Here is a 13471-nt window from a genome sequence, read left to right on the forward strand (position 1 = left end):
ACGGATATAAAGAGGGAACTTCAAATAATATGTTTTATTGGTGGTTCATCTGAGTTCACATATGATATGCGGCGATAGACCAAAAATACTTAAATTTTATTTTGAAGTTTCCACTACTAGTCGAAGTATTAATATTCGCAAACTCTAGCTACCTACTTATGTCCCTTACGGTGCATGTTGAGGCGCATGCGCAGGTTACATACATCTTAAAAACGTGCGGATCCAGGGATTCGCGTATGTAGTAAATTAAAATACCCACCCGCGTCTCTCGTCACTTGCGCGTGTTTACTTGCCCCAGCCACATGCACCGTGTAGACGCATCTATTATAAGTATTAATTCCCAAACTCTAGCTACCTTATGTCCCTTAAAATCTTCCAGTATGCAAGATCCTGTCAGTGGAGTTGGACCTCATAGACTGCGGAGTAGATCACGCGCTGGACGTGCCCGAGGGTGACGTGGAGCTCAAGCAGTTCCCCTGGGTCGGGGTACTGTTTTACAGCTACTGTGAGTTCTGTTCAAATATTTGAATTGTCCGAGTAAATATATCTCAAAAACTTCTAGAACAATTTGAAAAAATCTTCCAAAGTTATTGAGAAAGGCTATGGGTTAATTTTGGCAGGGGGCGTGAAGTAGGTAGTTCACTATGGGGCGCGAGTGAAACCGAGATCCTGAAACATTTATGCAAAAACAAAATCTAAAATCGTTTATTCAAACTTGGCTGCAAAACAGCACTTTTTGAACGTCAGGAATTTACAAAAGACAGCCGCCAAAACGTCCACCCTTCACCACTTCCTATGTGTTTTTGCTGGGAAGAAGAAGTAGTGCCACAAACTCCCCAGCAAAATATGGTTTGATGGATGGCCAGGGTATTCTTTTCAGACGGCATGGAAGGAGACAGTAGATCTGTGAGTAACGTTGTGTTAATTCACAAAGAGTTTGTCGTCGCTTCCGCCGCTGACATAGGACCCATGCCTAAGCATAATTTCAGGTAAGCAATAAGCAAACAAAACCCAAACATTTGAAACATTAAATGGCGAACTTCAGAGCGGCAACGTTATTTTTTTATTTTATTTTATTTGACGAGATAAGGAATGTTCTGTGTGTGTTCTGTTCCTATAGTTTGACTATCGTGCTGTCATTAGTAGTCTCATCGTCATCAGCCTTTTAACGTCCCATAGATGGGCTGCGACCTTCCCTCAGACAGGGAAGGATTGAGCGTTAACCACCACGCTTGCTCAATGCGGGTTGGTGATTTGAGACCTGTTCAAGTTTCCTCGACATACATATTTCCTTTCACCTTTAATCAGTCATACAGTGTCCGAGATATACTTAGAAAGATCTACATATCTGGCAGGTAATTAAACACGTTTCCTGGTTTCCCAGGCGAAATTCGCGCGTCCTTCTAGGCGAGGCTTGGGACCGACCAGGGCGAAGAGTGAGGAACTATGTACTGCATCCAGAGTACGGAGAGACATACAACACGTTAGCTTTGGTGCAACTCAAGGATCCCATCAGAGATTGTGAGTAAAGGTTTTCTAAAATCTCTTAAGTTTCTAAAGTCATGTTTGCTTTTAAATTAATACGGGACGTGCGAGAAAACGCGGGCGGAAGCTAGTTAGTAATAGTGGTTATTTTGAGACCCTCAGATAGGATAACTGTAAGAGTGTAAGTATGAAGATCTAATATTCTGCTCATTACGGTTTTCAGTGACAATACGACCAGCGTGTCCGCCTCCGAATCTGTTGAGAAATCCTAAGTTTTACGTCATCAAAATGAAGGATGGTAATTAAAAAAAAAAATTAATCTTCTAAGTTAATAAATGGCTTGCTTACCTAACTTAGATTTTTTCTATTATTTTAGACGTGGAAGCACTTGAAAAAGAAGTGATTCCTGTACTCCATATTCCCGGAAAAATGTGCAAGGAGTTTTATGTTGCCGCCAATGTGAGTCGAGTTTTTTTTTCACAATGTTCTTTATTCAAACTGTCCTCTACGACGTCTTGGGAATGCTATTAAGCTAGTTTGCCCGCCACCTCGCGCGTTGCCCTGAAGCTGGTGAAATGCATTAGGCCCAGTGGCGTAGCGTGGGTATCTGCCGCCCGGGGCAGTTGTCGATTTTGCCGCCCCTTCCCGTGTATTTTTTTTAACAAGTGTTACTGGCCGTTTGTCATTTTTAACCGACTTCAAAAACAGGGTTTTTTTTTGTATCGACGTTAAAAATCATCAAATGACCCTTCCCGCTGTGGGTTAGCAGCGGTGAGTGAAGTTCTTAAAGTTCCAAATGCGCGAGCGAAGCGAGCGCGAAATTTTTATCGGACTTACTTAAACCAAATATTACGTAAAATTTAGCCCAAACGTACTTAACTTTTTGTTTGTTGACAGATGCAAAAATAAGGACATAACGTTTCTGAATACGCGAGCGAAGCGAGCGCGAAATTTTTATCGGACTTAAACCAAATATTACGTAAAATTTAGCCCAAACGTACTTAACTTTTTGTTTGTTGACAAATGCAAAATTAAGCGCATACAGTTTCTGAATACGCGAGCGAAGCGAGCGCGAAATTTTTATTATTTTTTATTTAAGACTCAAAACTAAAATTACGTAAAATGTAGTGTCACGTGTGTTTTAAGTACCTGACAATAATTAATTTTAAGTTTAAAAATTTTCAACTTTCTTGTTTAATGTTTGTTATTGTTAGACAGTTTTATGTAGTTGCGAATTTTTTTTTTTAATTTTGTAAATTTTGCCGCCCCCTAAAAGCTGCCGCCCGGGGAATTTGCCCCCCCTGCCCCCCCCACGCTACGCCACTGATTAGGCCTCTCCCTTAGTCGCCTCGCATGGACGACATAACTCCCATGGGAGAGAAATGGGAAAATCCTATTGTTATCAGATTTTTTAAATAATAGTTTAGGTACTCACCATGTTTGCTCAATGCGGGTTGGTGAATTCAGACTTTATAATCTAGGTTTCCTCAAGATGTTTTCCTTCAATTGAGCAAGCGTGGTGATTAATGCTGAATCCTTCGCCGTGTGAGAGGAGGCCTGTGCGCAGCAGTGGGTCGATAAAAAAAGAAAAAAAAGGCTGTAATAGTTTAGGTACTATGAATTTTCACGAATTATCACAGTTTATGTTGTCGGTGTACTTGGGATCTCAGTAGGACTAATAAGACCATGTTATAACCCAGCTATACAGTAAAATGCAGCGTCCCCCCCACGTGGCGTGCGCCGTGTCGGTCGACACGAAGAGTGTTTGCGTGTGGGCAGCCGGCGCCGCCCTCGTCTCCCGCGACACCTGGGGACGATGGCAACTGGTATGTAGTATGTAGCTATAGCTCTTGTAATTTACCTAGTTAGCAATTTGACGTGTCACGAACAGACAGTGCAAATCGAGTTCAAAATCGCAAGCAAGACTTCACAAATAGTCGTAAAAATATGAATGAAGCACAGACTGTTGGTAATAGCCATAAAAATATGAACAAAGCACTGCTGTGCATGCTTGAGGTGTCAAAAACCTAACTTCAGAATGGCAAAGTTATTTGGCCCGATCTGTATCCATAATAGTGTTTTGGGTGCGTCTACACGGTGCATGTAAATGGAGCAAGTTAACATGCGCAAGTGACAAGAGCACGCGGGTGGGTATTTTGCTTTGGTACATGCGCGGGTTGCTGAACCCGCACGTTTTTAAAATGCATGTAACCTGCGCATGTGCCTCAACATGCGCAAGCTACTTGCACCGTGTGGATGTACCCTTAGTTTAGTTCAAACATTTTGACTATAAGAAGACGATATTATATGGAATGTGTCACAAACAAACTTTTACATACATTTAAATAGGTATCTACTTATTACATAGTAAGTATAAAGTAACACATTGTATAAGATTTCCTAGATGCTTACGTAGTTTTCCGTTCAGTTGGGCCTAGGCGTCCGCGGCCCCGGATGCGGCGCCCCCTCCCGCTACCTGGACATGATGAGCTACTACCCCTGGATCGAGCGCAGCCTCGCCGAGTTCAACCGGGTCACCATCTCCAAGATCAGCAAACAGAAATATGTGTTGCGATGTGAGTAGCTTTGGCCTTCATACTTATAGCCTCTAAGTAGCTATAATATATTATGACTGGAGGTTAACGTACTGAGAAGTAGGTACCCAATGAAAGTTAATGGCGTCCAAGCCCGATTTAGACCACGGCGGCTGTTCTCATTTAAGTGACTGTGTAAGGAGAACATATTATAGTGCACAAGCATTTGCGCAGACACAGGTGCACTTACTATTTCTTCACTCTCATAGCCCGATGGGACGGCAATCCGACACGACCGGGGAGAGATCACAAGCAGACATTTACGTGCTATGCTAGACTAGAGGTCAGCGTAGGTACCTACTAAGAAATACCTGATTTCCAATGAGAATTACACACTCACATACCGTTCGTGCCTAACTTTCCTTACGAAGTTTCGCCCCACCATCTCATGCGCTGCGCACCTCTAAACACGCTGTGCTTAAACCGATATGAGTACCAAGGTATCCATACATTACGAAGGTAGATAAATGATATAATAATGATTACCTATATGGGACTTTTAAGGAGTAATTAGGTACAGTCAGCAACAAAATCATCCTTCTTATGCGATCAAAATATTTCTACTACCTGTTCCAGCAAGCCACGCCTACCAAAGATTCGGCTCTTGTGATCCAGAGGAGAAAATTAACTTGGTGTTCAGAGAATCTATCGTACTGCGGACGGACAACAATCGGTACCAGTTTTTGACGTACAATGTGAGTTATAGAAGAAATGCTGAGTTTCTCTCAAGATCTCTTCCTAGAATAAGTCCTAGAGTAAGTAGAGTTGAGCTCTGCCTCATTAGGATGTCGCCGGCCCAAGCAGTTAATATTGAAATGTATGGTACCTAACTCACTTGGCGACGGTATGGCAACGTCACCAAATTGGAAGCGTTGCCACGAGCTAAAGGTCTCTACGTGGCTTCTGGATACTCTGGCATCTTGGCGACGATGGCAGAGTTGCGACTATAATGTACACGGTACAGTGCACCTCGCTCACTCAGTCGCCAGTGTGGTCGCCAGTCAGCGTGCGATTTCTTCAGCGACGACGTAAACAATTGACTGTCGAGACGCCATGGCCACTCGACTTGGCGACCTTTGGATGCCAGAAGTAGCCAGGCCTGCGTAGCTGGCGGCGTCTCAATGAGGCAGAGCTTTTGCACATGCACACTACAAACTTTTAGTTGGCCGGTACTTTGTTTGGGTTCATAAATCAGTACGAAGATGAATGGTAGTACCTACGCACATTACTAAGATAAAGTATTTAGCCGGTATCACACCGACTGAAAACTATGATTGGAATCAAGATACCAACCATCGTATCGGGTCAAATGTCGACCTATTGTTATTAAACAACAGATTACTGTAGTGTGCTTGTACTGTAAGTCAAGGCTTACTAGAAGTTACTCTTTAAAATATAAGATAACAACTTCCCGGTCTAGGATAAAAAGTAGCTTATATAGGTAATATATGTACAACTGCCAAGTACCATAAAAATCCGTTTAGTCGTGTATGCATGAAGAAGTAACAAACAATCACAACCTTTCTTCTTTATAATATAAACGTGATTTCGAATCCTGGTTCTTGGTTCTCAGATGAGTATTTTCGAAAGTGTGGAGTACACTTGTCTGACCCTGGAGCTTACCAACGCGTCAGCTGTGTCAGAAATGAGGGTCAGGCATTACTGCCCAAGAGTCAGCTATGGTCCTGCTTGCTACTTCCACAAAGGTAAGAGACTCTAGGGTCCTTAACGCCACCACGACTTACTAAACTTACTAAATAAAACACTACGACTTATTAAACAAAAAAATACGAAATATTATGCTTAACTTAACTTTAACTTTCATTATTTCAAACCAGGTTCCCTTTTCGAAATCTCGGTCTACATCATGTTTTCCGACAAATGCCTGTTCGAGATGTTCGCTTGGGGATACAAGAGGAATATGACTCTGCTCGACATCCAAGAGTGGAAGTGGGAGGAGGGCACGTACTACGAAGACTTTACCATGAAACGAGTGGAGTATAGAGGACCTACGTACATGACAGACTTTGGTTACGAACCTGTGGACCATGGGATGTGGGTGCCTGAGTATGATATTTGGACGACTACTGAAGTGGACAATAGTACTACGCCCACACCGCCGCCTATAAATGGTAACTTTTTATGGTCATACATAATCATTACTAGATTGCCTGAAAGATGACATAAATAGGAAGGGAGTGAGTGTCAGTATGACGAGTGACAGGGGAAAATGGAAGAGAATGACATATTGCGCCGACCCCAAGTAAAATTGGGAACAGGGCAGGAGGAAGAAGACATAATCATTACTAGAATAAACTAGAATACTACCTACTACTTATAATAGAATATTACTAGTTGTTTTCCCGCAGTTTTACCCGCGCCTCGAGGGAACTTCTTCCCGTACTAGTATAAAATATAGCCTAAGTTCACATGGGATAATGTACCTTCCCAATTGTGAATTTATTTTTATGGTGAATTTATGCCAAAATTTTCAAATCGGTTCAGTAGTTTCGGAGCCTTTAAGGACTAAGCAAACAAAACATGTGACCTCCATAAATGTACTTAGTACTATGTGTTTTGGCAGAATTCTTATTTACCTACAATTATTTTTACATTAGTGAGCCGAAAACGACCTCGCAGACCAACGACGAGCACGATGACTACGAAGAGAACTAAAAAGACACCCAAGCGAAAAACTAAAACGACTACAACTACACCTACGACGACCAAAACAACAACAACAAAACCAAAAAAGGGATAAAACATAAACTACCGCGATTTGTACACATATCGATGGCGCAATGGTCACCATACTGGACTGCCGAACCTGAAGTCCCGGTTCGGTCTACATTTATGTGATGATGATTTTATGATTTGTTTTTTATTTGTATTCGTGTATCTTTGGATGCAGAATTTCTTGCTCTATCAATATTGTTATAATAAACAGTGGCGGATTTGCAAATTTGCCGCTAGTAGGCCATTCAATTTTTGCCGCCCCTACTGACTTTTGAAATTCAATACGTTAGTTTAATCCCTAAGAAATTCAATAAGTATGATTGTAAACTTAATGATATTTCTGTCAGTTACTAGATTATTTTTGCAACCCCCTGTGTACTGAAGAGTTTAATGTTGACCTAACAGTGGCGTAGCGTGGCTATCCTCCACCCGGGGCAGGAGGCAATTTTGGCGCCCCCAAGTTTTGGGTACAATTATGTATTGGCACATGCAGCCCTTAAAAGGTTGTGGGAATCTGGTTTTCAGGTTTACAATTGTCATTAACAATACCACTGCAACCGATAAAGTGAACAGATTTTGATAAATATTTTTAGTGCGCTCGCTGGCGCGATGATAGAGGAAATAAGCAAATGTAAATAGGCGCGAGCGAAGCGAGCGCGAAATTTTTCTAGTTTATGGTCTGAAAAAGTCATTGGAGCCAAAGGCGTCTCTTATGTAACTTAAGCTTGTGTAGCGCCCTTGTGCATTCATTACCTAAGTGGCCCCTATGTATTGAAAGATTGTGATTAATATGTATATCAAAGTGCTTAGAAAAGTTTATGAGTAACCCAAACTAACGAACTTAAATATCTATAACAATGTTTAAATTTAGTAAAAGATGTTGATAGTCAACGTAGAAGACACATGCCATATGTAAGGAGCGCGAGCGAAGCGAGCGCGAAAATATTGTAGTCTAAGGCCTAAGGACACGAAATAAATAAAAACCACTGTAAATTAACAAAGCAAAGTCAAAAAGTAAGATATGCATAGAAATTAAGTGCAAGTATATAAGAAGCCGCGAGCGAAGGGAGCGCGATTTTGTCCTTAGAGTTATTATGAAGTAAACATATCATAAAAAGCCAAACTGAACAAAAAGCCATAAGGGATGTGCGTGAAAATTTTTTTTTTCGGAATTGAGTGCCTCAACAATTAAACAAAGATAAACCCAGAAATATGACATGGAGCCGCGAGCGCAGCGAGCGCGCATTTTTTTGGAGATGCAAGGGGTGAACCCGAAAATTGACAGGACATGACCAAACCGGCGGCTTTTCCTGAAATTTTATTGCTAATCTACTTATCTATTTTAAGTAAAAAATATAATTTTGCCGCCCCCTAAATCGTGCGTCCCAGGGCATTTGCCCCCTGCCCCTCCCCCACCCCACGCTACAATACTGCCTAATAAGTTTATTCGACAGGCAAAACAAAAAACCCCCGACTTTAAAGCGTAAAACCTCTGTAACTTTTAAACGGCTCAATCGATTTTCATCAGACATGTCTTAGAACACTCGCCCGTAAAACACCTGTATTACAAAAAAAAACTAAATTTAAATCGGTTCATTCGTACGGTTGCTGTAATGCCACAGACAGACAGACACGTCAAACTTATAACACCCCTCTTTTTGCGTCGATGGTCAAAAACAGCAGCATGTAATAATCATAGGGTGGGGAAAGGCATGACTTAAAAATACCTTCACTATATGAACACTTAACAGTTTAAAAACAATACAAACAATTTGTATTAAAATATAACATTTTAACAATAGACAATATGGATTGTGTACACGTATAATTATTTTAAAAACACTGTTAAAAAAAACAAAAATTTGCTAAATTTGCCGCCCCTCTAAATCTGCCGCTCTAGGCACTGGCCTACTTGGCCCATTGGTAAATCCGCCACTGATAATAAAAATCAACAGGAAGAGAAAAATCTAATCTTTAATCTATCTCACATAAATCTCTCTAATCTAATCGTTTTTTTATTCTAGTTCATTTTTTTTTAAGACGAAGTAATTGCACAATATTAATGTGGAATAATTGTTGTATATTAAGGAAATAAAAAGATACAATGCAAAAAGTACATAACTTATTCATTCCCTTCCCTACCTACATACCATACAGCACCGTTAGCTAGATTTACTAAGGATCAGTTTCCGGCTTAAGCTTTCGATGGCATAACTTTGTTGAGAAAATAAATCGTTCATAATTAATAATAATAATTTACCTATTACTAGTTATCACTAAGTTTCTTGTTAGTATCTAAACTGGTCCATTACTATCCCACGATATCGGGAATGCGGTGTCAGTAGGTTGTCAAGCCCTTAAGAAAAATAAATCCAGGAATTCTTAAAATTGAGTAAGAGTGAGAATCAAGATAGTATTCGTTAAAAGTATGTAAGTATTTTATTTATGAAAAAGCTTAGGTGAACTTTTATTTCTAAACTAATGGAATGAAAGGGAATGTAGGCTTACTAATTTAATCTGAGAGCTTACTATTTTATTAGTTGGCATCCCTGGGCCCTTCTGTCAACAACGTAAACATTTACACGTCACAACGTCAACAGTGAGTGAATTAAATTCTTTTGAATTCAATAAGAAACTTGCACGAGTTAAAAGTAAGTATTAAGTCCTACTCTAAAACAGAAGCGGCTTATCTGTTTTCTTTATCAAGTCATTCTGATTGGTGTCTTATCTTGTCCTGTGCTTTGAGCGCTTTATCGACATAAAAACGTTACACCGGTTATTTTCTTAACAGTACGTAAATATAAGTCTAATTTATTTATTTCTGAATTACTTACAACTTTTAGTTTATTTATGTGTGTATTAGAAAAGTCGGTACATAACTTATTTCATCAATTATTTATTCATACTTATGGAACTTCATATTAATATCACATAAACATTTCCATTCGTCTATGCCTGATTATTATACAAGGCAAGGATGTCCAGTGACCTAATGCTATTATGTATACTCCATTTGAGTAGTACTCCACTTAACTAAAGGTGAATAATCTTGATAAGACTTATTTATTACACATGATACAAATAAACTACTGATAAAAACAATAATACAATTTAGTAAGCGGCTGTTATTATTGTGTTTATACTGACTCTTAGTCACATTTTATTTCGAAACTTGAGTTTTTATTTTCAACCTACACAAACAGAGTAAGTATACGCTTTTAAATGTTAGTACAAAATATAAAAAATGTAAAGTTCAGTTAATATGGAAAAAAGAAACCAATTTCTTATAGGTACTTATTAATAATTTAAAATGGTCTGGTTACCGTTTCAGAACTAAACTACAATGTCTGAAGACTTCAGTACATTGACCAATGTGTCTCCGGCACTGACTAAGGACAGACTCAGCAAGGCACTCACAGATTGGTTCAATGAGCCGCACACATTTACACATTGGGAGGTAAGGATTCCACTGTCAATGAATGACTTTTCTACTTTGAAAAGCAAACATTCTTAACGTATAAAAATTCATATCTTTTTCAGTATGTGAGTGAAACCGGCAAGGGTGATTCGTACCTCAGCGAACTAATCCGCATCAGAATACATGGCATCAATCAAAATGAAGTAGCCAACCACGTTCAAGTCATACTCAAAAACATTCCTAAAAGCATTTCCCGCAGGCTCACTTTCAGAAGTGCCGAATTCTTCGAAAATGAGATCAATTTTTACGAGAAAGTTCTACCAGCCTTGCTTGAGTTCCAATCCAGCAAAAATGTTAAAGACCCATTTGATAAGTATGCGAGACTGTTCCTAACATACTCTGATGGGACAAATGATGTCATATGTTTGGAGGATGCAAGTATTTACAACTTCGGGAGTGCAGTACGTCAAGAAGGCATTGATATAGATCACTGCAAGTTAACATTCAAAGTCCTGGCACAGTTCCATGCACTCTCCTTCGCAATGAAAGACCAGAAACCTGAAGAATTTAATAAAATAAAGACGCAAGTCAGAGAGCTGTATTACCATGACCGCCTCTGGGGGTGGTACACCAGATTCTGGAAGAGAATATCTGGTATTGCAATTGATGCTGTGGAAAGGGAATATCCAGACTCCATATACGTTGAAAAGATAAAGAAGTTTGCAGTTCCTGAAAGGTATCAGGACATGATAGACGCTGCAACTAAAACTGGTGATAATGGTGTAATTTCTCATGGTGATTCCTGGACGAATAATTTCCTTTACAAATATGTTCAAGAAAAGCCTGTTGACGCGAAGATAATTGATTTTCAATTATCAAGGTGTGCTACGCCTGTGTTGGATGTAGCTTTTATGATATATGGTTGTACAACTCAGGATTTGAGGGACAAGCATTATGATGACTTGCTCAAGTATTACTATGAGGTTCTTTCTACCCAGATAAGAGAGATGGGTAGTGACCCATCGAAGGTGTATTCTTGGGAACTATTCATGAGTGAGATTAAGAAGTACTCGTTCTTTGGTTTGGCATTTAGCTTCGAGTCTACGCCTGTCATCGTTTTGGCACCTGAAGATGCTATTGACATGGAAATGGAGGTAATTATGACTACATAAAATTATATTAAATTAAGTAAAAAGTAGTAAAGTGCAGCTATAATGCTGGAATGATCTTAATGAATTGTAGATGTGGGATATTATAAAATGATCTATGATAATCTTTCACAATACTATTGGTCAGTGATTCAAGTTGTGATTTTTTTAATAAGTAATTTGTTTCTTTCAGGGAGACGAATGTAAGAACATAGACGATATATGGCAGGTAGGCCCTTTCAAAACCAAGGAGGGACGACTAAGAGAAGCCAATAATATTAAGCATTGCGTTGACATGGGTTACATATAATCACTTCTATATAATAACCAATATTTTAAGGTTGTGTTGCCTTGCAATATTAAATATTTTCAGGTTGTGTAGCCTCTTTTAAAGTATATAAATTAAGTATATTGAGAGTTTGTTTGTTTGCTTCTTTCATCCATTCATCGAGGAAGTCAATTTTTTATCTGGATAGTTCCCACGGGATACGGCGGAAACCGCCGGCGGAATATGGTGTACTAATAACCTAAGCTACCTCACATTTGTCAATTTTTAGCAGTAATTCCTGAGATCAGCGCGTTCAAACAAACAAACTCTTCAGCTTTTTGATATTAGAAGATACATTATGCGAAATATCCAGTTTATATTGCCATAGTCTTAAGTTGTAGCTTAAAAACCATATACACACATAGCTTAAATAGCCGTAGCTTAAAAACAGGGTAGCAAATTGGTATAAAGGCTCTTTATGTATCAAACAAGCATCACTATTATATTAGCTTAATAAGTTTGTGCAATGAAAAATATGCTATTTTATTTTTAGACAAGTATTATGTAAATTTTATTTGACAAATAGTTACTGCGATTGAAAATTGCATTCCTCTTATATCTTAGCTTAGTAGTTTGTTTTTATTTAATAATTATAAGAATGTATTGATTTGCATTTAAACATGGTATTTACAGGTCTCAAAGTAAAAAAAAAATAGTTCTACATATGAGTAATTCTCACTGATATTTTCATACTCATTTAATCATGACTATTTTCCTATAATTAATAATATTTAATAAGTTAGTAATAACACGACAAATGTAATCACATATTTAGCTATTATGAAATATTCTCGTATGAAAAAATCTCAAATAGATTTTTATGACACCAGACAATATCTATTTTATAGTTTGACTTACTTTTGTTTTTATATTAATGAAAGTATGACATCAAGAAGTTATTTATATATTTTTAAGTTAATGCAATAATTAAAATCAGTATTTGTTTATTCAAATATACATTTGCAGCTAAAATAAAGGCTGGTCTTTTGGCACCGCAGTAGTTCTTTGTAGTTCTAAGGTTATAAGCAATATGTTGGAAAAATATAATTAATTATATTTTTTTCAGCTATTATTATGCAATATTTATATTAAGATGTTTTTGTAAACTTTGAGTTCCTTTGAGTGATTTATATTAAGTATATGACAATATTACCATAATTAGTGAAATTCTATTATTAAATTATCTAATTAGTTGACAATATTATGCGAATTATTTATGCATTCCAGTATTTTTTTGCATATGTATTATAATGTAGATTTAGGATTTTAAATGAATTATACAATTTTATTAAATGAAGAAATTAAAATTATTTGTTTTATTGATTCCTTAGCGCTCTAACCCTTGGTGGCACATTTTCAGCAATTTTAACTATGGTAAGGTCTCATATAAGGTTAAAGCTGTTCTCAGTAGTTTCAGCAATTTTATACTGGCTTCATGTTCCGTGCGTAGCAAAAACGAGCGTAAATGCGAGGCACCAAAAATCAGGTTTTAACGTCATTTTTGACTCCGCCCGCATGATGCAAGCGGTGTCGCTCTGAAAAATTTTCAGTACCTATAAAAACGCTGTTAAGTAGGTATATCTAATAACATTTGAAAGCACATGTTTATGTGAGAATTTGATAATTATGCGGTTGAAACCACGTGACGCAGTTAGTCATTATCTAAAAGTACCTACCTACTAACCGTCAGTTGCACAAGCTCCATTAAAGTTATAGTTACTTTAAATATATTGCTGACTGTTTCTTTGTCAATAAGAAGAGT

General features: G+C 38.1%; 2 protein-coding genes across 3 annotated transcripts; both read left to right on the forward strand.

The window, feature by feature from the left end:
* Positions 1-375: 375 nt before the first annotated feature.
* On the forward strand, positions 376-8020 carry LOC135118588 (uncharacterized; the record flags this gene model as incomplete). The annotated part of the gene is made up of 11 exons (XM_064041000.1): positions 376-505; positions 881-989; positions 1385-1521; positions 1709-1783; positions 1862-1944; positions 3186-3311; positions 3914-4061; positions 4656-4774; positions 5653-5785; positions 5918-6211; positions 6698-8020. Coding segments are annotated over 11 exons (1497 nt in total), but the record flags the coding sequence as incomplete, so codon positions are not given.
* Positions 8021-9367: 1347 nt separating this feature from the next.
* Positions 9368-12990, forward strand: LOC135116567 (uncharacterized). Of its 2 annotated transcripts, none has more exons than XM_064041250.1 (4): positions 9368-9466; positions 10147-10272; positions 10356-11387; positions 11575-12990. In XM_064041250.1, the coding sequence occupies exons 2-4, from the start codon at positions 10159-10161 to the stop codon at positions 11689-11691; spliced, it is 1263 nt and encodes a 420-aa protein (XP_063897320.1). In that variant the 5' UTR covers positions 9368-9466; positions 10147-10158; the 3' UTR covers positions 11692-12990. The 2 variants fall into 2 exon arrangements, with proteins under 2 accessions (XP_063897320.1, XP_063897319.1); XM_064041249.1 differs by having other exon boundaries at positions 9410-9466; positions 10141-10272.
* Positions 12991-13471: the final 481 nt, after the last annotated feature.

This window comes from Helicoverpa armigera, chromosome 24 (assembly GCF_030705265.1).
Source record: "Helicoverpa armigera isolate CAAS_96S chromosome 24, ASM3070526v1, whole genome shotgun sequence".
Lineage (NCBI taxonomy): Eukaryota > Metazoa > Arthropoda > Insecta > Lepidoptera > Noctuidae > Helicoverpa > Helicoverpa armigera.

Bases quoted from the DNA above. Each gene is read 5' to 3' on its own strand.
- LOC135116567 (XM_064041250.1), top strand. From the start codon at position 10,159: ATGTCTGAAGACTTCAGTACATTGACCAATGTGTCTCCGGCACTGACT. The intron at 10,273-10,355 runs GTAAGGATTCCA...TATCTTTTTCAG, and splicing joins ACACATTTACACATTGGGAG to TATGTGAGTGAAACCGGCAA. The intron at 11,388-11,574 runs GTAATTATGACT...TGTTTCTTTCAG, and splicing joins CTATTGACATGGAAATGGAG to GGAGACGAATGTAAGAACAT.